The following is a 25941-nucleotide window of genomic DNA, read 5'->3' as shown; positions in this document are numbered from 1 at the left end:
ATTTGTGGGACGTGCTGGTTTTCTACCCCTAGCCTACTTAAGCTGTACTTAGGGGGTACTGTTTTACACGTGAGACTTTGCTGAATACAAATATGTGTATTTTATTGCAGTAAAAGCAAACAGTATTATGACACTGTCATGTAGAACTAAAACCTAGCTAAATATTTGATATTAAATGAAAGCCCTGTTTCCCCTGAATGAAATGATATATAATAAAGGTGCATTTAATATGAAAGATGTGAATTACGGTTGGACAGACATATAGCGCAAATGCCAGGTTTTGTTTTGATCACAACGTGTACATTTGGCTCAGTCCTTAAGGGGTTAAGTATTCCCTTTATTTTTTTGAGCAGTGTATAATAAGTGTGGGTGCACTTAGTATGAAAGAGGTAAATTATTGTTGAACAGACATATAGTCAAATTCCAGGTTTTGTTTACGTTTTGTTTTGATCACATGTACAATTGGCTCAGTGGTATATAGTCAGGTGTTAATAAAAAGTTTAAAAAAGTAAATGGATCATATATACTGTATACACTTGAGTATGAGCCGACTCGAGTATAAGCCGAGGCCCCTAATTTTACCCCAAAAAACTGGGAAAACTTATTGACTCGAGTATAAGACTAGGGTGGGAAATGCAGCAGCTACTGGTAAATTTCTAAATAAAATTAGATCCTAAAAAAATTATATTAATTGAATATTTATTTACAGTGTGTGTGTATGAGTGCAGTTTGTGTATGTGTTGCAGAGCCTTGGTGGGGGGTGGGCATTTTTATTATTTTTTTAATTATTTTAATTTTTTTATTTTATAAATATTTTATTTTTTTTTCGTCCCCCCTCCCTGCTTGATACATGGCAGGGAGGGGGGTTTTCACTCCTTGGTGGTCCATTGGCAGTTCAGTGGAGGGGAGCTGGCAGGAAGCTGTTACTTACCTCTCCTGTCAGCTCCCTTCTCCTCCGCGCCGGTCCTGTCAGCTCCCAGTGTAAGTCTCGCGGCCGCGCTCGGACCCCGCGGCTCCCGCAAGACTTACACTGAGAGCTGACAGGGGAGCTGACTGGACCGGCGCTGAGGGGAAGGGAGCTGCAGGAGAGGTAAGAGCTTCCTGCCAGCCCCCCCTCCTACACAGCCCCTTGTCTGTATTATGGCAATGTAAGTTGCCATAATACAGACAGTGACTCGAGTATAAGTCGAGTTGGGGTTTTTCAGCACAAATAATTTGACGAAAAACTCTACTTATACTCGAGTATATACGTATATATAATCTAAGTACTTTTATATGCACATACATACATAAACCATTAATAAAAGTGTATTTTAATATAAATATATATATATATAGGGCTCCTGCACTCCAACCTTAAGTTAATAGATACCCGGTGCTCTGGGGGCTAGGTTATATAAAACGAAAAAATACCGGCACTCCTGGGCTTTTCAAAGTATTATCTTCTTTATTCAGAGAAAACCACATCAACGTTTCAGCTCCGCTTGGGAGCTTTCATCAGGGTATCCTGGGTATCTCTCTATCTCTCTATCTCTCTCTATCTCTTGGTTTTAATTTGTTCTAACTGTATTTTGATATTAATATACATATATCTTAAATCCCAAATACATTTAGAATGACATTATAAATACATATCAAAGTGAAAAAGAGTACACACTAACCACAGATAATAAATCTGCTAAATTGAAAGGGTCCCAGGTGTACCTCACGAACACCCAAAGAAGTAAAATGTGCAACAAAGAGATGGAAACCTCATTCAATAAGCATACAATAAAAATATAACCAAAGTTGGTCTATTTTCTATAGGAATAGGGGAAAGTCTAAAATGACAAAAAATAAATACAAATCATAGCGTAACACAATTAAAAATATTTAGTGAAAAATGTGATGTTAGTAGCAAACTCACAAACAGCAGTGATAATCAGGCCTCTCACCCCCCCCCCCCCTTGGGGTATATGGAATATGGAACTTGATAGTAGATTCAAGTATATAGATGTCTTCAAAGAAATGGATAAAAAGAGCCATACATGGTGAAGTATGTAATAAAATTACAAAAGCACATTTATTGATTGCGCTTACAAACAGAGAAGAATCATAAGCATATCTCCACTACAAGTGGAACTGGATAGCAGCGTGGTAGATTGGAGCCAAATCCCAGCTTGAAAACCCAGCAGACAGATAACGAATAAAATATTAAAATGAAACAACAAAAGTCCGATATCCAACGCGTTTCGGCCGACAATATCTGTAAGGGACTTCTTCAGGGATATATGTGGAGCCTTGTGTAGAAGTGCTTCTTATACCCGAGGTAATTCTTCATAATGCCGTTCACCGGCAGTGTGCGTTCCAACGTGGAACGCAGTGGTCCATTTCCTCTGACGTCTATCCGGTATTTGGCGCATGCGCCCGGGAAACTAAAGGTCCGCAGCACTAGAGTACTAAGCGTGCTGTGACGTGTAGTACAGGAGATCAAAACACAGAAGAACAAAGTACACAACTAGCGATATGTCGCCATATAGACATAGAAAACCGGAATCCTAGCAACAATCTAGCAAATACATACAGCAAATTGACGAATAAATGATCATGTATAATATAGAATACAGAATACAAGAAAACAGTTAATAGAATGAATACACTGATGTACTGGTCAATAAACTAACTATCAATCTGTCAGTATATATGTAGACATTATATTGATAAACCAATCGATATATATATATATTGAGAAAATCTCTATATGTATAATATACAAAAATAGACTAGTAATGTATACTGAGCTGTTATACAAAATGGAAGGAAAAAAGAGTTAGTATGTATTACAAAATTCAATTGTCTAAATGATTATGAATATGAAAGATGAGAGAGAAAAAAGAGGTAAAAGGCGAATACATATGAAATCCAAATAACAAATCCAATGTTCTAAAGTATGAATTCAAATCAGACCTTGTAGGTCTATTTCTGCATTAAGTCCATGTTGTAGTCTTAAGGGTGTATATCCAAAATGCTTCTTGGCGAATTAGTTCTTGGAGTTTATCACCTCCTCTAACGCCTAATGTTATATGTGCTATGCCAAAAGCTAAAAAAAATTCCCAACAAAAAAGGGGACATGTATTGCAATGTTTTGGAACACTATGATCTAATTTACCTTTTTTGATATTATTAAAGTGTTCCAAAAGTCTGATGTGAAGTTTCCGAGTAGTGCGGCCCACATATTGGGCCCCACAGCCACATTGAAGTAGATAGATTACAAAAGTAGTTGAACATTGGATATGATTTTTGATCTGATATGTTTTTGATGTATGAGTACCAACAAAACTAGTAATTTTCCTTTTTTGATTTTTGCACGTGGAGCAATGTCCACAACAATAAAACCCTTGTAAGAAGACTAGGGGCTAATTTATTTTTAAGATTGGCCACTCGTTTGTAAATAATTGTAGGTTTGTTAGGGATAACATCTCTAAGTACATTATCCCTTTGTAGGATGTACCAATATTTATTTAAATTTTTTTTAATTTGTTTAACTTGTGAATTAAATTGAGTGATGAACGCCAATTGAAATTTGTTTTTATGAGTGTCAAAATTATTTTTAGCTCGTTGTCTATTAGGGTGATTATTTAGAAAATGAGATCTATCTGTATTACGTATGGTATGTATATCTACATTAATTTGATCTTGATCATAACCCTTTTCTACATAGCGTGTTTTGATTGTCTGAGCTTGTTGGAAGAATGTGTTGTCATCTGAACAATTTCTTCTAAGACGAATCAATTGACTTCTTGGTACATTGGAAAGCCAAGGAGAATGGTGGGCACTAGACAAATCTATGGCTGTATTACAATCAATGGGTTTAAAGAATGTTTTAGTTTTTTTTATTTATTTTTTTTAAATTCTTTATTTTCGTTGTGCAGTGGTTTTACAGGCAGAGTTATCGGTGCGTCTTTATGCATTATAGATTACAAGTGTTTCACATGAGATATCTTAGTAGCATATCAAAAAATAAAACTGCACTTCTTTTTTTTTTTTGAAAAGGTAGCATACAAGTGTGAACATATTATGTCAGATATTGAAAGGTATACATACACATTAGATATCAAGCATATATGCTGACAATCATTACAACGTGGGAAAAACTGTTCGTCACATGCTAAGGGGTTATATTAATGCTGCTTCTGAAGGATAGTGGCCGCTGGGTACCTTTCAGCTTCTTGAAGCCGGGATTAAAGTGACGTAAGGTATAGCCTTTGTGTGTGTGCTAATCCGGAGTGGTGACTATCTAGATATGTTTAACAGGAAAGGTTACCAATGCGGGCTAGTTCAATGCCCCTAACCTAGGGGGCTACGGGGGGAAGGAGCTGACGTTCTTTAAGGACTGGGCCCTCGGTCAGACCCTTGTAAGGGTGGTTGTGTAGTCGTTAGGCCTTGGGGTTTTGTGTGTTCCTCCTGTTCCCCTTCCACGTTCATGTAGGGTAAGTGCCTCTGTGTGTGAGTTGAGGGGGGGGGGGGGGGGGAGCCCTCCTAGCAGGAGGGGTATGTAGGCCTAACAAGTGTAAAAACATGAGAAAAACATATGAAAAGAAAACGTGAAACTTGTACAGCTCGGTCTATGTGAGCCAGTCCAGAGAGTGATCGTCCAACGTTCTAACCATGGTTATACGGTGTGGGTAGCTGGGTCCCGCCAATATGGCCCGGTAACAGCTCTCAGTACGGCATCTCACCGGTCTGGCGTCGGTGCGGCTCCGGAGCGCTGCACGGCGGGTGTCGCTGTGGTCGGGTCCCGGACGTCTGTAGGTAGTCCAGGGTTTATGAGCCTATCAGGCAGTCCCAGGTTCCGGAGGAACGATGTGGCTTCTCCCATGGCTTGCAGGATATGCGTGGTCCCTGCTCGTGTGACTTGAATGCAGTTGTCTGCTCCCCACCGGTATGAAATGCCTGCGGTTCGTAGTTGGGCGGTGACTGGGCTGCAGGATTTTCTCCACAGCAGCGTCGCTTTGGATAGATCCTGGAAGAACAGTAATGCTGCATTTTCAAAGGTTAGTGGCGTCTTGTCCCTCACGGCTTGCATTATTTGAATCTTTTCCTGGACGTTGCGGCATCTCAGGATGACATCCCGGATCAGGTTAGGTTTCGTGTGGGTCGTCGAGGGGAGACGGTATACCCCTTCAGGGGTCATTTTGCGGGCTGCCGCTGGAGGCAATATGGTTGCGAGGAGGCGTCTTGCATAATGGGGCAGTTCTGCAGACACTGTGGTCGGGACTCCCCTGATTTTTATGTTTAGCCGGCGGTGTCGATCCTCCATAATTGCAAGCCTGCCCATCAGGATCCTTTGGGACTGTTGTAGCTGGAGGACCGAGTCTTGCACCGCGTGGATCTTGTTGTGTGCCTCCGTTACCCCCTCCTCCATCTCTCCCACCTTCTCTCTGACCTCTTTGAGTTCGGTTTTTAGTTTTGCTAAGTCCGCCTCTAGTAGCTTATGTATGTTTGCAAGGAGAATTTTCAGGTCGCCCTTAGTGGATGGAGCTGAGTCGTCTGAGGCGTCTGCGGTTGGTGTCATTGGTGCCCGTGTGGCTGGCAGCGCTTCTGACTCTCGACCGCATGGTTCGGTGTCGGCCTCTTTTTGTGGCTCCTCCGAGGGTGCCTGGGCCTGGTGTTGTGCCGGTCGTTGGAACAAGGACCCAATATCCCTGGTGTCGGTACCTGCAGTCGGTTTCTGTGACCGTCGGCCCATAGCCGTATCGTGTGCTGGCTCTGCCTCCTCCGGTTGGCCTGCGTAGCTGCTCCGCAGGAGTGTCTCGAGGTCCGAGGTGGTCAGCGGGCGGTAGGCCTCAATTCGGCGGCGCCGCTTCTGTAGCTTCTGCGGCTGAAAAAAAGGCATCAGCCGGTTCAGCCCCGCTTGCTTGCTCCGGATCTTTGGGTTGCAAGGTTGGATCGGTATTAATTTGGCCGATATCGGGCAGATTAAGGATCACTTAGGGAGAGCTCTGGAATATGGCGTCCGTTCAGGTTAGAGTTCAAGCTCCGCCAGAATGTTTTAGTTTTAAGTTGATTTTGATCCACATAGTGAGATCTAAAAAATCTAAAGATACTGAACTAATGTTATGTGTAAATTTAAGATTATAATCATTAGAATTAATGAGTTAAAAAAAAAGATGAACCCTCCCATACAAGTAGTACGTCATCTATGTAGCGCCGCCATAGGACCAAACTGCCCCCAGGATGGTCTCCCAGCCTGATATGTTGTTGCTCCCAATGGGACACATACATATTGGCAAAGCTGGGGGCAAATTTACTACCCATGTGGTACTAAATCAACTTAAAACTAAAACATTCTTTAAACCCATTGATTGTAATACAGCCATAGATTTGTCTAGTGCCCACCATTCTCCTTGGCTTTCCAATGTACCAAGAAGTCAATTGATTCGTCTTAGAAGAAATTGTTCAGATGACAACACATTCTTCCAACAAGCTCAGACAATCAAAACACGCTATGTAGAAAAGGGTTATGATCAAGATCAAATTAATGTAGATATACATACCATACGTAATACAGATAGATCTCATTTTCTAAATAATCACCCTAATAGACAAAGAGCTAAAAATAATTTTGACACTCATAAAAACAAATTTCAATTGGCGTTCATCACTCAATTTAATTCACAAGTTAAACAAATTAAAAAAAATTTAAATAAATATTGGTACATCCTACAAAGGGATAATGTACTTAGAGATGTTATCCCTAACAAACCTACAATTATTTACAAACGAGCGGCCAATCTTAAAAATAAATTAGCCCCTAGTCTTCTTACAAGGGTTTTATTGTTGTGGACATTGCTCCACGTGCAAAAATCAAAAAAGGAAAATTACTAGTTTTGTTGGTACTCATACATCAAAAACATATCGGATCAAAAATCATATCCAATGTTCAACTACTTTTGTAATCTATCTACTTCAATGTGGCTGTGGGGCCCAATATGTGGGCCGCACTACTCGGAAACTTCACATCAGACTTTTGGAACACTTTAATAATATCAAAAAAGGTAAATTAGATCATAGTGTTCCAAAACATTGCAATACATGTCCCCTTTTTTGTTGGGAATTTTTTTTAGCTTTTGGCATAGCACATATAACATTAGGCGTTAGAGGAGGTGATAAACTCCAAGAACTAATTCGCCAAGAAGCATTTTGGATATACACCCTTAAGACTACAACATGGACTTAATGCAGAAATAGACCTACAAGGTCTGATTTGAATTCATACTTTAGAACATTGGATTTGTTATTTGGATTTCATATGTATTCGCCTTTTACCTCTTTTTTCTCTCTCATCTTTCATATTCATAATCATTTAGACAATTGAATTTTGTAATACATACTAACTCTTTTTTCCTTCCATTTTGTATAACAGCTCAGTATACATTACTAGTCTATTTTTGTATATTATACATATAGAGATTTTCTCAATATATATATATTGATTGGTTTATCAATATAATGTCTACATATATACTGACAGATTGATAGTTAGTTTATTGACCAGTACATCAGTGTATTCATTCTATTAACTGTTTTCTTGTATTCTGTATTCTATATTATACATGATCATTTATTCGTCAATTTGCTGTATGTATTTGCTAGATTGTTGCTAGGATTCCGGTTTTCTATGTCTATATGGCGACATATCGCTAGTTGTGTACTTTGTTCTTCTGTGTTTTGATCTCCTGTACTACACGTCACAGCACGCTTAGTACTCTAGTGCTGCGGACCTTTAGTTTCCCGGGCGCATGCGCCAAATACCGGATAGACGTCAGAGGAAATGGACCACTGCGTTCCACGTTGGAACGCACGCTGCCGGTGAACGGCATTATGAAGAATTACCTCGGGTATAAGAAGCACTTCTACACAAGGCTCCACATATATCCCTGAAGAAGTCCCTTACAGATATTGTCGGCCGAAACGCGTTGGATATCGGACTTTTGTTGTTTCATTTTAATATTTTATTCGTTATCTGTCTGCTGGGTTTTCAAGCTGGGATTTGGCTCCAATCTACCACGCTGCTATCCAGTTCCACTTGTAGTGGAGATATGCTTATGATTCTTCTCTGTTTGTAAGCGCAATCAATAAATGTGCTTTTGTAATTTTATTACATACTTCACCATGTATGGCTCTTTTTATCCATTTCTTTGAAGACATCTATATACTTGAATCTACTATCAAGTTCCATATTCCATATACCCCAAGGGGGTGAGAGGCCTGATTATCACAGCTGTTTGTGAGTTTGCTACTAACATCACATTTTTCACTAAAATTTTTTAATTGTTACGCTATGATTTGTATTTATTTTTTGTCATTTTAGACTTTATCCTATTCCTATAGAAAATAGACCAACTTTGGTTATATTTTATTGTATGCTTATTGAATGAGGTTTCCATCTCTTTGTTGCACATTATAAATACATATGTTTCAATATACTGTATCTCTCTATATAAATATATAGCTATATATAAATAAAGATAGTAAAAAAATTATATTTAAATTCTTCAAATATTTTTACATAATGAAGTCATATTATTCATTACAATTTAAGGGACCTGCCCGACAACCCAGGCTGCAAGAGAATTTGGCTCGCAAGCCCTATATTTAACCCTGTAACTTTCTAGGACACCATAAAACCCGTACATGGGGGGTGCGGTTTTACTTGGGAGACTTCGCTGAACACAAATATTAGTGTTCAAAAACAGTAAAAGATATCACAATGATAATGTCGTCCTTAAAAATGCATTTTTTTTGCATTTTTCCAAACACAAACGGTACTTCCACTGACGATATAATTGTTGTGATACGTCTTACTGTTTTGAAACACTAATATTTGTGTTCATAGGGGGTACAGTTTTACACATGAGACATCGCTGAATATTTAATGGCGGTTTTGGTCGCTTGATAAAGTGTGAGTACACTTATTGCCTTTAGAGGTGGGCTATTTGAATATTGACACCTGTTATTAATGTTTAGGTCCCATGACTCTCTTTACTCCATATATGTTTCCAGTACATTTAATCAGTTTCATTTGATATTGCTATGCTATTATCAGGATATTGTGCCAGCACTTGAGGTGATGTAACTTCCTGTGCTGGTAACAATCTTATGCTGATGGCCAAGGGGGCTTTATAATCAGACACATTTGAACATGGATACAGGTACCCTTGATAAAGGCAGCCAGTTGGTGCCGAAACGTTGGGGGGTTTGGTGACTCGTGTTTCTGTCTGAGGCTTGTAAGGATTTTTGTGGTAATTTATTACTATTATTTTATTGTATCTGCCTTTACTTCTGTTACTTTGTTTATATTCATTTTTTCTTATATGTTTTCATTCTGGTACTTTTTTGTACATAATAAAATTTAAATATTTTTTTGAGATTGTTATGGTGTGCATTCTATATACATCGCTGAATACAAATATGTGTATTTTATTGCAGTAAAAGCAAACAGTATTTTGACATTCACAGTTAAAATGTCAGGCGGAACTAAAAAATAATTAATTTTCTCCTATTTTTATTCATATTAAATTATGTTTCCTAGCTAAATATTTGATGTTAAATGAAAGCCCTGTTTCCCATGAATAAATAATAATATAGTCAAATTCCAGGTTTTGTTTGTTTTGTTTTGATCACAACGTCCTTATGGGGTTAAAATTGCTGGCGATTTGTGTATAAATTGTTTGGAAAGCTTATTAACTTGTGGACCAATAGATGAAATGTGTTTTTTCCCGCAGTAATAGTTCCAGCAGGTTAATGTTGTGCTAATTATTACTGTATCACGTCTGTGTATGACAGCCACAGACAGCACTTCCTGTTCCCAATCTGGAGTAAACAAGGTCACAGGGGGCCCTTTGTTGCTGTCAGGAAGGGCTCCGTTATCATTGTGCGTTCTGCTTATTTGCCCTTCATGTCTGACTGCGTCGCTCTGTCCCACGCCAGCTGCACAGATAGGGGAACAAAACCTTGATTCCCGGCAGTGAATGAATGGCTTGCTGTGTTAATATATCTTGCTGGCGGTGACACATAGTGTTATAAATGGTCACATTAAAGATGATCAGCACAATGCAGCCGATGTTTCCCGCTCCTGTCAGATTCACATTCAGGGTATCTGGCCTTGCTAATCAATATTTATTCTGGGTCAAGTTCTCTCCGCACAGTGCGCTCCAGCTTATTACAGATGTTTGGTTTTCCCTTTTTTGAATAGGTTCCTCTTAATTATTTATTTGCTTCTACTATCAAATTTAAAGGTTCAGTCTAAGCACCATAATCACTACAGCCTGTTTTGTCTTCAGAATGTGTTGTATTATATCGTCCATGAGTGGTTAATGTGCCTTTTCTCTCCTTCCTGTGGTAACCGCCACAATTGTGCAATATGCACGTGGTACAGTCTGCATCCGTTGCTTTTACTTAGTGGCTGATTATTTACAGGATATTCCGGGACTATAAAATATGAAATGTTCCTTTTTCAGAAAAATGATGAAAATGGTAACTGCTCCCGAGAAGCCATTGAGTTCCCCACCACTAACCTGTACGAGTTGGAAGGTCGCGTTCTCACTGATCACTGGTCCATTCCGTACAAGCGAGAGGAGTCGCTGGGAAAGTGCCTTATTGCTTCCACTTACTTAGCAAAAAATGGTAAGCTGCTCCCGCTGGGTCACTGTGTTGCAGAAATCTATGTAAAATGCACTTCACTCTCCGGATGCACCACGGAGTAAGCTTGCATCATTTCTATTAAAATGTTCACACTTTTTTAGTTAAATCTCCCAACGTTTCCCATTTCTGTATAAACCGTTCACTTTGTATTTATTTTGTGAATTCTGTGCATTTAAACATCTGTTACTTGCTGTCCTTATTGATTAAATTAGAAATCGCAATCTTAAGATACCTATTTTATTATACACATTTTGTTTATAATTATATTCTATCTTCCAGACGCATAGTAGTATGCTTATTTCATACAGGGTTTTGTCCAGGTTTAATTCATTACAAATACTAGTTTTGTGAGATGTCTAATTTTCCATTTAGATGGTACTCCAGGGCCCACACTTCTACCAGATATTCTGAGTGTTGGGCAGAAATCTCCTTGGTTTTCAGTGGAAGTTATTAATTGCAAATTTTGGGACTTCGCAGTTAATCCCTTTAACAGCGTTTGTACGTTCCATTATGTCCTAACAGAACTGGGCTTTAACACGATTAGGATGAGATGGAGTGTCCAAACGTTTTGGTGTGAGAACCTTGTGGGACGTCATTATCATTAAATACCTGAGGTTACCCTCTGGTGGCTGGGGCAATTTTCATTGGCTCCATATAGAGCTCTCCATACAGCCCTTTAAATGGGATTTAAATCCCAGTAGTTGAGCGATCCCCAGGCTGCACACTGTCAGGGAGACCTCAAGTGTTTCCTGCATGTCCACCCGCTGATTGTTATTGGTGCTGGGCTTTGCCAGCTGCCCAGCACCAATCACTGTGAGCTGCAGCGTGAGAGGGAGATCCACTTTTATGCTGCAGGCAGCAAGTAGATGGTGTAACAGACTGCTGTTTGTTTTAGCTTTGAAACCATTCTGCTGATATCAGTACTTACGTTGGCAGAATTCCTTAGGGGTACGGTAAGTCAGGGCTCGACAAATCCCAGGCGCCAGGTCACCATGGCAACTGGAAATTTTGCCCAGCCTTTTACCCAAATCAGCCGGCTGGGCAAACAATGGAGGTACCCTGGTGACAAGCCCATGCTTCGAATATACTCCATTGACTACAACCCTCTGTTGCCTGTCATTCAGTCACTGCGTTACCCATTCAACAATATTGGAATCCAAACCTAAAGATTGCAGTTTATTGATAAGCCTGCTTTCCTGGCTAATCATGGCAGCATTTAACATATTGGTTTAGCTCGTCCCCCTAACCCTCAGGACAGGAAACATAATCAATTAAACAATTATGCCGCTTGAGCAGGCCGGCTCAGGGAGTGTCATAGCCGGTAATCCTGGGCTGCGTGGAGGCCCTGGGGAGAATGGAACTGGCAGGCAGGGGCAGCACGCAATGGAGCAGTGATCTTCCTGCAGCTCCTCTCTGCTCCCTCACGCTGTATAGTGATGCAGGGAGCTGGAATATGACATCATAGCTGTATGGTTAGTGTAAGCCTAGGGAGAGGTTTGGTATAAGGTGGGGTAGATATATGGTTAGTGTAAGCGTAGGGAGAGGTTTGGTATAAGGCGGGGTAGCTATATGGTTAGTGTAAGCATGGGGAGAGGTTTGGTATAAGGCATGGGGAGAGGTTTGGTATAAGGTGGGGTAGCTATATGGTTAGTGTAAGCATGGGGAGAGGTTTGGTATAAGGCGGGGTCGCTATTTGGTTAGTGTAAGCGTAAGGAGTGGTTTGGTATAATGTGGGGTAGCTATATGGTTAGTGTAAGCATGGGGAGAGGTTTGGTATAAGGCATGGGGAGAGGTTTGGTATAAGGTGGGGTAGCTATATGGTTAGTGTAAGCGTGGGGAGAGGTTTGGTTTAAGGTGGGGTAGCTATATAGTTAGTGTAAGCGTAGGGAGAGGTTTGGTATAATGCGGGGTAGCTATATGGTTAGTGTAAGCATGGGGAGAGGTTTGGTATAAGGTGGGGTAGCTATATGGTTAGTGTAAGCATGGGGAGAGGTTTGGTATAAGGCGGGGTAGCTATTTGGTTAGTGTAAGCGTAAGGAGAGGTTTGGTATAATGTGGGGTAGCTATATGGTTAGTGTAAGCATGGGGAGAGGTTTGGTATAAGGCATGGGGAGAGGTTTGGTTTAAGGTGGGGTAGCTATATAGTTAGTGTAAGCGTAGGGAGAGGTTTGGTATAATGCGGGGTAGCTATATGGTTAGTGTAAGCGCAGGGAGAGGTTTGGTATAAGGCGGGGTAGCTATATGGTTAATGTAAGCATAGGGAGAGGTTTGGTATAAGGTGGGGTAGCTATATGGTCAGTGTAAGCGCAGGGAGAGGTTTGGTATAAGGCGGGGTAGCTATATGGTTAATGTAAGCATAGGGAGAGGTTTGGTATAAGGTGGGGTAGCTATATGGTTAGTGTAAGCGTGGGGAGAGGTTTGGAATAAGGTGGGGTAGCTATATGGTTAGTGTAAGCGTGGGGAGAGGTTTGGTATAAGGCTAAATGGTTAGTGTAAGCGTGGGGAGAGGTTTTGTATAAGGTGGGGTAGCTATATGGTTAGTGTAAGCGTAGTGAGATGTTTGGTATAATGTGGGTGTAAAGGATCCTGCTATCCGTGCAGCGCTGATCCTTGTAGCGTCTCCCGAAATCCAAGCTGAAAAGAGTGAAGTAGTGATTATAGCTCCCAATTCCCCAAACATGAGTCGAGACTTCATGAAGGGGTAAAACGAATGTGTTTATTGATGGCCAAACTCAGCCCTTTTATGATGGTCTCCCAGCAAGGACACTCCCACATGGGGCCTTGTGGAAGACTGTAACAAAATATGCAGAACCAATCAGTATACAGTACAATTCTTATACACACCCACAGGAAGAGTGTAACCCCTCCTCTGTATCCTGGAGATAATTAACTTACCCCTCCTCTCTATCCTGGAGATAATTAACTTAAGTGGTTGCAGAGAACCTAATTATCTCCGGGCAGAGAGAAACATGTGCTTTTTACCTTTTAACAAAACTGTATTAAAATCAACAACTCATGTTTCGCTGAACGAAGTCCCCATGTTCCACACCCCCCCCAGATAGCTTGGATCTGAGCGCATATTATAGGCGAATAGCGCTCAGATCCCACGAACACAGTTCTCAATAACGTCGAGTAAAGTTTAAGTTCACCAGCTGTAATGGAAGTTAAACTGCACGAACCCACATACGAGTGTAACAGGGGAAATGTACAATCCAAGCAAGTAAGGCGAATGATGTGATCCAGAGACAGAGGGCTCTGTCCCAAGTGCCTTAAGACCCCATGACTTAACGGGCCAGCATCCCAGGGTAAGAGGCTAGCAATCCGGCTCCTCCAAGCGATAGGTGAGTAGGGCAGTTTGTCACATGCAGACCCAGTGACAAAAGCCATTTTGTCACAGTGGGGTAGCTATATGGTTAGTGTAAGCATAGGGAGAGGTTTGGTATAAGGTGGGGTAGATATATGGTTAGTGTAAGCGTGGGGAGAGGTTTGATATAAGGTGGGGTAGCTATATGGTTAGTGTAAGCATAGGGAGAGGTTTGGTATAAGGTGGGGTAGATATATGGTTAGTGTAAGCGTGGGGAGAGGTTTGATATAAGGTGGGGTAGCTATATGGTTAGTGTAAGCGTAAAAATGAAGTGTGGGGGGGGAGAATGTTTGGCTTTTATATATATATATATGTGGGGAGAGAGAATGTTTGGCTTTTATATTTCCCTTTTTCCATTATTTTTTACTTTTTATTCATCCTGAATTCAAATGTGTAACACACACCACATGCAGGTGGTTTTCCTTATTTGAACCACAGCCTTCACCAGGGGAGGTATCCAGTGCACAAAACGTATATATCGTGCGCACATCTATAGCACAGATTGTATTATACTTTGTTTATCCCTTTTTTAGATGCTGAGCTGAATCCCAATATTGTATGGAGCTTTTTTTTTTTTTTTTAATTCTTTATTTTGGTAGTGCATAGAGTAACATACATAGTCACATTGCCACAACAGCTTTGCGACTTGAAATATTAAACAAAAACAGTAGTGAACATTGCATGGCTTGTCTTATCATGCACATTTTAGTTTTTGGTCGTGGTATGTAGAGCGGTCCCTATAGCTTGGGGTACCTTCCCTGGTGTCCAGTGTGAGCTTGTTGTCTCCGACAGATCCTTTGCTAAGTGTGGATTGAGTGTAGTATGCAGTATATGCTGTAGTCTGCAGTATAGTTGTGTGGCTTGGTTAGTTGACTCCGCTTCCAGGGCTCCCATTCTCCCCGTTAGGCCATGGATATCTGCCCGCAAGGACGCCACATCTGATTGGAGGGTGCGTTGGAGGTCGGCTAGCAGTGATTTCAGCACCGCCGTCGTTACCGGCGAGGCATCCGCCTGTTGAGTAACCGGTTTCGGTGCCGGAGCCGCCGGGAGGTCTGCTTCATCTTCTCCCGAGGAAAAGTCATCGGAGAATTCCGGGTATGTGTCCGGATAGGCGGCCATTTTGGGCCTGGGCGCCCCCTGCGTTTGGCGGAGCAGCTCGGCTATGGTAGGGCCCGGTCTCGGGATCTCTTGCCTGGACTTTTTCGATTTCCGCCCCATTATGTTGGTCCGGTGCCTGGCGGTTCAGTCGGCTGTAGCAGTACCGTTCAGGCGATACCATTTGCTGGATGGTTAGAATTTGGGCCTGGTTGTGTCGGAGCTCACGCTCCATGCGACTTGCTCTCTCAGTTGCTTAGCCACGCCCCAGCTTTTTTTAATTTTAATGTCTAGAGAGGCCTATTATTTAGGTCCACATACAGTCCAGTCATAGAAACATAGAATGTGATGGCAGATAAGAACCATTCGGCCCATCTAGTCTGCCCAATTTTCTAAATACTTTCATTCGTCCCTGGCCTTATCTTATAGTTAGGATAGCCTTATGCCTATCCCACGCATGCTTAAACTCCTTTACTGTGTTAACCTCTACCACTTCAGCTGGAAGGCTATTACATGCATCCACTACCCTCTCAGTAAATTAATACTTCCTGGTATTATTTTTAAACCTTTGCCCCTCTAATTTAAGACTGTCCTCTTGTTGTGGTAGTTTTTCTTCTTTTAAATATAGTCTCCTCCTTTACTGTGTTGATTCCCTTTATGTATTTAAATGTTTCTATCATACCCCCCGTCTCGTCTTTGATCCAAGCTTTTCCTTGTAAGTTTTATCCTGCAATCCATGAACCAGTTTAGTAGCCCTTCTATGAACTCTCTCTAAGGTATCAATATCCTTCTGAAGATACGGTCTCCAGTACTCCGTACAATAACCCAAGTGAGGTCTCCCCAGTGTTCTGTACAATGGCATGAGCACTTCCCTCTTTCTACTGCTAATACCTCTCCCTATACAACCAAGCATTCTGCTGCTCTATTACATTGTCTGCCTACCTTTAAGTCATCAGAAATAATCACCCCTAAATCCCTTTCCTCAGATGTTGAGGTTAGTACTCTCTAATATTCTGTACTCTGCCCTTGGGTTTTTACGTCCAAGATGCATTATCTTGCACTTATCCACATTAAATGTCAGTTGCCACAACACTGACCATTTTTCTAGTTTACCTAAATCATTTGCCATTTATATATATAAATATATTTTTTTTTTTACGCTCACCTGATCATATTATGTGGTCTTCTCCCTGTTGAGGTCAGCCTCCCTCCACAGGAAGCCTAGGCACATGTAGCTGGGTTGGGAATCCTTGGGAGCCGTGGTGGTTAGTTCCCCCGGCATCTTGAGCTTGTGTTAACCAGGACGGAACTCCCAGACCTCGGTCAGACGATCAAACACTCCGGTAAGATACCGGTGTATGAGACGCGGCCGGATTTCTGCACTTTTGCCCTTTTCTACGATGGCGGAGTCGCGGCCATTCAGTGCATGCACGCTTCCTTAAAGGCACAGAGCGGGAAATTGGAGACCTGCTGCGGATATGGGTAAGGCCCGGTGCGAGATTTACACCCTCTCCCCCGGATTTTCAAGGGCGGGAAATTTGAAATGGCGGTAAAACTAATAAATACGATTTAGTTTCCCTTAAAGTTACAGTGCTCTCTGGTGCTACTTACAAACTCTGCAGGTATAGATTATACCTTTTGAAAGTCTAATACATCTGACTGCTCAGACATACTTACCTTTTTTTTTTTTTTTCTTTAGCCCTACTATTAAAAATATCAGGAAGTATTACTTTACTGAGAGGGTAGTGGATGCATGGAATAGCCTTCCAGCTGAAGTGGTAGAGGTTAACACAGTAAAGGAGTTTAAGCATGCGTGGGATAGGCATAAGGCTATCCTAACTATAAGATAGGCCAGGGACCAATGAAAGTATTTAGAAAATTGGGCAGACTTGATGGGCAGAAAGGTTCTTATCTGCCGTCACATTCTATGTTTATTTGTACTTCTATTATGTAACTAGCATCTCCATCTTCAAAGTCAGTAAGATAGGTCATAGGTGAGCATTTAGATTTTTATTTTATTTTTAGTTTTTTGTATTACAGTAAATAGTGCATGGAGGGTACAGTCATTTGACTTCTGTCTTTTTCCATCTAGGAGAAGGGAAAAAACAGCGGCCTGCCCAGGATGCGGTGCAAGGCCTTTGGATAGCTGCAGGCTATGCCGTAAATGCTTACCCATGGTTGCAGGAGAGTCAGAACATCGGAAGTCACCTCCAGCTTCTACCTCTTCAGCCCAAGACATAGCTTATTGGATTAAGCAAGCAGTGGTTGAGGGGATCTCCGAATCCAACAGGGGTAAAAGGCCCAGATGTGAGAGCTTTGGCCGGGGACCACTCTGACGAGGACATCAGACACCGCTGGCTCTCTGGAATTTTAACCTATCTCATCTAGTGAGGAATAGTTTATGGAACAACCTTGCTCAAAAGCCATAGAGCATTTGATTGTGGTGGTCAGGAGAACTTTGGACTTACTAGAAAAAGTAAAATAATTTTTCAGCTTCTGACAGGCACTTCGGAGACCTACACAAGAGAAGACCTTCTTTCCCAGTTCACAGATCTATTAAGGAGCCAATACGCTCAGAATGGAATAATCCGTGAAAAAGGATTAGCAGTCAGGATAGACTTTCCAAGTTGTACCCAATAAAGGGGGAAGATTCAAGAATGTGGACGGGGTCCCAAAAAATTATGCTCCAATTATTAAGGTAGCAAAAAGATCCATGCTTCCTATTGACAGCATTTCTTCGCTGAAGGAACCCTTGAATAAAAGAATAGACGCTGACCTTTCTAAAGTCTTCATTGTGACGAACTGAACCTCATCACGGGTGCTTGGAGGGGCCTGCTGGCCAGCCTCTTACCAAAGGACTATGAGTCCTTTAAAAAAAAAAAAAAAAAAGAAAAAAAAAAAAAAAAACTATGTGAACAGACTTGGTTTGTGGGATTTTATATTTGGTTCGGGAACCGGAGACCACCATGGCGTTCGTAAAGCCTAATTGCTACTTTGTAGCAATTTCCACCACAGTGTTCTAAGTGTTCGTCTGGGTGGCCGCATTTCCTACGGACGACCACGAAGTGGCGGACATCTTGTTTGCATTAAAGCAGGCAGCGTTGTTTGGGCATGAATCTCATGTAACTGAAAACGGTCACAGAAACTCCCGAACACCGCTGGACTTCCAGCATCACCTGCGTTAGATTCTACAACACCTTAGAAAGGCGCTCTTCGGTGGAAAGGTTCCCACGAACAAGGAGAACAAGCTCTAGGTTAAGACTTTTGACTATGTTCGGTTGTTCATTTTTAAACTACCGAATTAGACCAACCGCAAGTGCTGATTCTATGGAACTGTTTTGGGCATGGGGACCAGGCGTGCAGTAGGTCAAATTATGACTTACAGGAAATTCCTTAACTCCTGAACTGAACTGGATGATTTTTGGATATGTTGGTCAACCAGATCAGGGCTATCAGGGGATGTAACTTTGTGGGGATTTTGTGTGTGTTAAGGTATTTTTGGGGTTTTGTCAAAATTTGTGTTTTTTTTTTCCTGGAGATAATTGAGTTCCTGATCCAATTATCTCCCAGGCAGAGTGGGGAGGGATTGTATGATTATGTATGGGAGTGTCATGTACTTGAGAACCTATGTTATTGCTCTGTATATTTTTACTGCAGGCTCTCATCAGGTCCAGGTGGGAGTTCCCCTTGCATGGGGATTGTCATAAAAGGCCAGTTGTGGCTACCATTAAACAGATTAGTTTTACCCTTAATGAAGTCTAGGCTCATGTTTGGGGGATTGGAGAGCTATATGCACTCTGGGGATTGCTATAATCACTATACTCCCTTGGATCACAACAATTGCTCTTGAAAGAGCAGCCTGCTTCGTTCTCTGGACTAGGAGAGGTTTACCCACTGGAAGCTTGATCCTGGTCTTGGGTCCAGGGTGGGTGGAGGACAGCGAGACCCCAAACAAGCTGTGGCGGTTTGTGGTGGTTATGGTGTTTCAGTGCGGTGCTTATGGTGCTCACAAGTACTAGGAAACAGAGATTGACGGAGGTACCCGGTTGGGGTGCCAGGCCGTCCATCACATTCATGACAGGTCTGGGATGCCATCCAGCTATTTCTATTTCAGCTTTATCCATATTTCCTGGATCCTTGATTTGGAAGAAGACATGGAGAAAAACGTGAGTCATATGGCAGAATCCTTAAGAGATCTCAAGATTGCCAGTGACTGGCTATTGGAATCTTTCACGGATCTGATTAGGATCCTTTCTAAAGTCATGGACAGTCCGTTACTGCCAGAAGGGCACTGTGTTTACATTCCTGGGCAGCGACCTCTCTTCCAAAAATTATTTATGTACCCTGCCATTTTTGGGTGAGTTACTTTTTGGTAAACCACTGGAAGAGGCTATTAAAAATTGCAGCTGAGAAGGGCGGGGCCTAACCTTCACGGAGAGAAGTCACATGTCGGCTGAGCTCCAAGCTGAAAGCAGCAATAACCAAACAAACATCTTTAAAATAGACGGTGCACCGTTGAACGCTAAGCATCTCCCTGCCCAACACTATGGGGAAACGAACAAAAAAGATGAAAGCCTCATCGGACGACGGCACGCGTCGAACACCCTTAAAGTGCAATGTTCAGCTCATTCTGCTCTCTCTGGAATACAATGGGCCATGCATCCTATGGTGGTTCATTTTTTCAAAGCTGTAATTCGAATTAGACTTCCTATTAGAAATTTCGCTGCTCCATGGAATTTTCCTCTGGTGCTTCAGGGTTTGATGGATCCTCCCTTTGAGCCTATTGGTGAAATTCATATGCATGTCCTTTCCCAGAAGACCCTGTTTTTACTGGCATTGGTCTCAGCGAGAAGGATATCTGACATCAGAGCACTATCAGCCAAAGTACCTTACACTGCCTTCTTCGATGATAGGGTTGTTCTGCGTCCTAGACCAGAGTTTCTCCCAAAGATAGTTGTTTTTCCATCTCAATCAGGAAATTGTCCTACCTGCCTATTTTCAGAATCCATCTTCTCCTGAAGAAGCAAGGTGTCACATGCTAGACCTTCGGAGGAGTTTATCTACCTATATTGAGCGTTCAGCTGATTGGAGAAGATCTCAATTATTTGTGATCCCATGGGGTTCTCGCAAAGGTGAAGCTGCATCAGTCTCCACTCTCCGTCCCTGTACAATTTTAGCTATTTCTAGGGCCTGTAAGGCAAAAAATGCACCTGTTCACTAAGACATCATGGTGCATTCTACAAGGTTCATTGCTACGTCATGCGCTGCAGAGTCCGGAGTTCCTGCAGAGAGCACCTGTGTAAGGCTGTTAATTGGTCAGCACTAAATACCTTTGTGAAACACTACAAGGTTGATGTGTCTTCTTGCTCGGATTCTGAGTTCGAGCTGTCTGTTCTGAACTCTTAAAATCGCGAAAATTTATATATAAAAATGTTGTGTAGCATGTATTGCTCTCCCTGTGTTATTGCTTGGAGAATCCCATTTGTCAAATGCTGCCACGATTAGCCAGGAATACGGAAAATGTATTCAGACTTACCATAATTTTCTTTTCCTGGCTATTATTCATGGCAGCATTTGGTTTTCCCACCCTCTATTGGATTTCTTCTTGTTACCTGACTAAGGAGTGGAAATTACTGGGGTCCCTATTATACAATGGGGAGGTATGCTTAATTGATTGTGTTTCCAGTCCTAAAGGTTAGGGGGAGAAGCTAAACCCATATGTAATTATTATCGCCATTTATATAGCGCAAACAGATTCTGTTGCGCTTTACAATATTATGAGAGGGGGGATTTAAACATAAATACGACAATTACAAGAAAACTTACAGGATGAAGAGGATCCTGCTCAAACGAGCTTACGGTCAATAGGAAGTGGGGCATAAAACACCAATAGGACAGGAAATAGCAATAAAATAAGGTGGGAGTGAAGCAGAGCTGTACGAGAGAGTGGAGAGAGCAAGAGACAGGTATGTAAGGTAGAGGTTACTCTGGGAGGCCATAAGCTTTCCTAAAGAGATGGGTTTTAAGGCACTTCTTAAATGAGGGAAGACTTGGGGAGAGTCTGATGGCGATAGGCAGGCTATTCCATAGGAAGGGAGCTGTCCACGAGAAGTCCTGCCATGAATAATGGCCAGGAAAAGTAAATTACGGTCAGTATGAATAAATTTTCCATAATGTGCAACGTTGTCAAATCTTACTGAAATCTAGATAAGCAATGTCTGATAAAACGGTGTGTAGTACGTGGCATTTTCTCACAATATTATGTTGAAGCTGTGTTTATTAAAGGCATTTCTGGAAATGATTGGATATTTAGCGTGTTTGTGTTCTGTCATTCATTCTGTGCTTTCCCTCTCAGGCCTGTCTGATTCAGATGAAAACTGCAAAAGGTTTATGGACCGATGTATGCCAGAAGCGTTTAAAAAGGTGAGACCACCTTCGCTAGCCTGCCTTTCAACATTACTTGCCCTGAAAACTGGATGCTCTGGGTCGCAGTCAGCGGGGTGGGGATTGTCTAATTGAAAGTTTTGAGCCCTGCCTTGATCATATGTATTTTGTAGCTGAGCATTCCTGCATTATTCCAGTAGTGTTTGTAATGCTGGCGGTACTCACCAGATTGCTTGTGAGGTAGCGGGGATACCAGTTCCATGTTCCAAATTGGCACCTAAATCTATCCTGGGTGAGGAGACCTGTTGGACACTGGCGTGTAAGCTTGTTGAGCCAGTGTCTCTAAGCAAATGTCCCCTTCGATAAGTGATTGGTGAGCAGAGTGTGTGCCACCTTCACAGAGATCAGACCCAGATTTCTCTTGTCCCTATTCAGTGCAAGACAAGCGGTTCGCTAATGTTTTGGTCTGCTTACCAAGCCTTTTTTTTTATTTGCACAAAATTCCTTCCCGAGGATTGCTGCTTATATACTGGTTTTAATTCCAGCTTCTATTTTCCTTTAGCTTTGTTAACCATATTTCAATGTTTCTACTTCCTGAAGTTGCTGACATCCAGTGCTGTTCACAAATGGGGTACCGAGATCCACGAGGGAATCTACAACATGCTCATGCTACTGGTTGATTTGGCCGCCGAGAGAATCAAACAGGAGCCAATTCCTACAGGCATACTGGGTGTGCTGACTATGGTAAGTTGAATGCATGTCCTGCCTGATGCTGTAGGCGCAGTGGGAGGGGTTATCTCTGATAGTGATACTGGGTGTGCTATGGTAAGGTGAACGCATGTCCTGCCTGATGCTGTAGGCGCAGTGGGAGGGGTTATCTCTGATAGTGATACTGGGTGTGCTGATTATGGTAAGGTGAATGCATGTCCTGCCTGATGCTGTAGGTGCAGTGGGAGGGGTTATATCTGATAGTGATACTGGGTGTGCTGACTATGGTAAGGTGAATGCATGTCCTGCCTGATGCTGTAGGTGCAGTGGGAGGGGTTATATCTGATAGTGATACTGGGTGTGCTGACTATGGTAAGGTGAATGCATGTCCTGCCTGATGCTGTAGGCGCAGTGGGAGGGGTTATCTCTGATAGTGATACTGGGTGTGCTGACTATGGTAAGGTGAACTCATGTCCTGCCTGATGCTGTAGGCGCAGTGGGAGGGGTTATCTCTGATAGTGATACTGGGTGTGCTGACTATGGTAAGGTGAACGCATGTCCTGCCTGATGCTGTAGGCGCAGTGGGAGGGGTTATCTCTGATAGTGATACTGGGTGTGCTGACTATGGTAAGGTGAACGCATGTCCTGCCTGATGCTGTAGGCACAGTGGGAGGGGTTATTTCTAGTGATAATGGGTGCAATGACCGTGGTATGTAATAATTTTCAAGAGATGCTACCTCAGCATAAGGCTTTTGAGCTGCAAGGCTTGCTAACTGTGAGTCCTGGGAGCAACCTTTAAGTTTGTTTGTTAGGGCTTCGACTGAAATAGAAAGATGGGCTTTAGGTAAAAAAAAAAACATCAATTATGGGTGGAGAGACATGCAGATATTGAGGTGAGAAGAAAGCAGAGAAGATTTGAGATTTAAAGATAGGGTAGAGATCAGATAGGTGAAAGTAATAAATGTGGAACCTAAATTAACGAGACTATGAATGCAATAAACTAACACTAACAAAAACAATGTAAGTCTTTATATAAGCAGATAAACTATATGGAAGGGAATGCAAATTAAAAAACAAGTATGCTGGCCGTCCTCATGCACAGGGTGTGGACGTCCAGCATTTTTTCATGGACTCCTACTCTCTGATACTGCAGGAAGTGCCTCTAGTGGCTGTCTGGCAGACTACAAGCTTAAATGTCTTGGCCTTTAATGTAAACCGTTTTGCTAAAACAATATTTTTCATTGCAGGACTACCATTTTCTTTCTCCTTACTGTGTGTGAATGTCTTGGTAGTGATATTACATGGTTATCCACTTACCATTTTCTTTCTCCTGTCTGTGTGTGAATCTCTTGGTAGTGATGGTACAGGGTTATCCACTTACCATTTTCTTTCTCCTGTCTGTGTGTGAATGTCTTGGTAGTGATGGTACAGGGTTATTCACTGAGCATTTTAGAGCAAATTTTATATTTAAGGCTAAAGTAGCCAGTCTGGAAGCATAGTTGACTTTTTTTCAGTTTGGCTATTTTTTCTTGAAATGTTAAATTCCCATTGTATATCGAGCAGTTCTTGCTTTAGTGATACTGCATGGGTGTATCGGCTCAGTGGGACCGCTGTGCTCTTTCATGTGATGATTATCAGGGCTGAAATTTAGGCATCACAAAAATAGTTTGAGGGTCTAAAAGGCAAGATATTATTGTGAACCTGCCTGGAGTATAACAAGCAGCAAAGCATAATGGGATCTGTAGTCCTCCGCTTTCTGAGAAATCTTCTTGATGTGTCACAGTTCAAGTTTACCGTCATTGATCGTTTCACAACAAAACACGTGCTTTTTGTATCAACAGGCATTTAACCCAGACAATGAATACCATTTCAAGAACAGGATGAAGATGTGTCAGAAGAACTGGACGGAAGTGTTCGGAGAGGGAAATGCCTACGCCGTGTCACCGGCAAGCAGCCTGCAGAAGGTAAACATTGACCTCCTTTAAAGAAATAGACTGTTTGTAGTCTCTGAGTGGGAATATGTAGCCATACCCTGTAATCTGGAAAGTTTGATTAAAATAGATTTTCCAATGAATGTTACTCTGATTTTGACTCTCTCTTTTGTGTGTGTTTTTTTAGGAACCCCACGGATGGCTTGTAGATCTTGTAAACAGAGTGAGTGCTGGCTGCTCTCTCATGATAAACTGTCCGTTCACAAAGGATAAGTTATAATTAGTAATCTAGCTATTGTGTGGGGTTTTGTTTTTTTTGTATCAAAGCAATGTGTGACAGACATTTAATGCAGATGTGATCGTGTTTGTATGCCATGATGGTAAGAGATTCCCAATGTGCATGTATGAAACATATTTGGGAAAAGTAGTGTTTCCATCAATCCAGTGTCATTAAAATTACATAGTTTTTAATAAAGATAAAATATTCATGAAATACTCATACTGACTGTGTTGGAGTTTCACTGAAATTCCACACAGTCTAAAGCTTCAATGAGACCAACTAGGGGAGCTGCAGGTTCAGAAGAAAATGGTTCAGATAAGTAAATCTCACCTTTCCCTGCCCCACTGGACCACCAGCGGCAATGATGTCCCCAGACAGTGACCGTGCCACTTTAAACTACAGAGAGTCATAATTATCCTTCCAAATGTACCCAGTGCTCATGCTCTGTGTGTGGATAATGGAGTTGGTGATGTGTCTGTACTGTTTCTGACACAGGGTGTGTATACAATGTGTGTATAATGTAGTTGCTGACGCGGTGTGTGTAGATAATGTTGCTGATGCGGTGTGAGTAGATAATGTTGTTGCTGATGCGGTGTGTGTATGTTGTTGCTGATGCGGTGTGTGTAGTTGCTGATGCGGTGTGTGTAGTTGCTGATGCGGTGTGTGTAGTTGCTGATGCGGTGTGTGTCGTTGCAGATGCGGTGTGTAGTTGCTGATGCGGTGTGTGTAGTTGCTGATGCGGTGTGTGTCGTTGCTGATGCGGTGTGTGTCGTTGCTGATGCGGTGTGTGTCGTTGCTGATGCGGTGTGTGTCGTTGCTGATGCGGTGTGTGTCGTTGCTGATGCGGTGTGTGTAGTTGCTGATGCGGTGTGTGTATGATGTTGCTGATGCGGTGTGTGTATGATGTTGCTGATGCGGGGTGTGTGTATGATGTTGCTGATGCGGTGTGTGTGTATGATGTTGCTGATGCGGGGTGTGTGTATGATGTTGCTGATGCGGGGTGTGTATGATGTTGCTGATGCGGGGTGTGTATGATGTTGCTGATGCGGGGTGTGTGTATGATGTTGCTGATGCGGGGTGTGTGTATGATGTTGCTGATGCGGGGTGTGTGTATGATGTTGCTGATGCGGGGTGTGTGTATGATGTTGCTGATGCGGGGTGTGTGTATGATGTTGCTGATGCGGGGTGTGTGTATGATGTTGCTGATGCGGGGTGTGTGTATGATGTTGCTGATGCGGGGTGTGTGTATGATGTTGCTGATGCGGGGTGTGTGTATGATGTTGCTGATGCGGGGTGTGTGTATGATGTTGCTGATGCGGGGTGTGTGTATGATGTTGCTGATGCGGGGTGTGTGTATGATGTTGCTGATGCGGGGTGTGTGTATGATGTTGCTGATGCGGGGTGTGTGTATGATGTTGCTGATGCGGGGTGTGTGTATGATGTTGCTGATGCGGGGTGTGTGTATGATGTTGCTGATGCGGGGTGTGTGTATG

The 25941-nt window shown here is 42.2% G+C and overlaps 1 protein-coding gene across 3 annotated transcripts in view; it reads left to right on the top strand.

Moving 5' to 3' along the window:
* Positions 1–25941, top strand: part of USP24 (ubiquitin specific peptidase 24) — a 219868-nt gene that overhangs the window by 20508 nt on the left and 173419 nt on the right. For 2 of the 3 annotated variants that reach the window (XM_063427641.1, XM_063427640.1), the window contains exons 2-6: positions 10503–10668; positions 21501–21568; positions 22130–22273; positions 24079–24201; positions 24356–24391. In XM_063427641.1, the coding sequence (XP_063283711.1) occupies positions 10503–10668; positions 21501–21568; positions 22130–22273; positions 24079–24201; positions 24356–24391 (537 nt within the window). Of the gene's footprint in view, positions 1–10502; positions 10669–10691; positions 10745–21500; positions 21569–22129; positions 22274–24078; positions 24202–24355; positions 24392–25941 lie in introns of those variants that run through there. The other variant, XM_063427642.1, reaches the window with a different exon arrangement.

The sequence above is a fragment of the Pelobates fuscus genome, chromosome 7 (genome assembly GCF_036172605.1).
Source record: "Pelobates fuscus isolate aPelFus1 chromosome 7, aPelFus1.pri, whole genome shotgun sequence".
NCBI lineage: Eukaryota > Metazoa > Chordata > Amphibia > Anura > Pelobatidae > Pelobates > Pelobates fuscus.
This window is presented reverse-complemented; position numbering and strand designations above follow the sequence as displayed.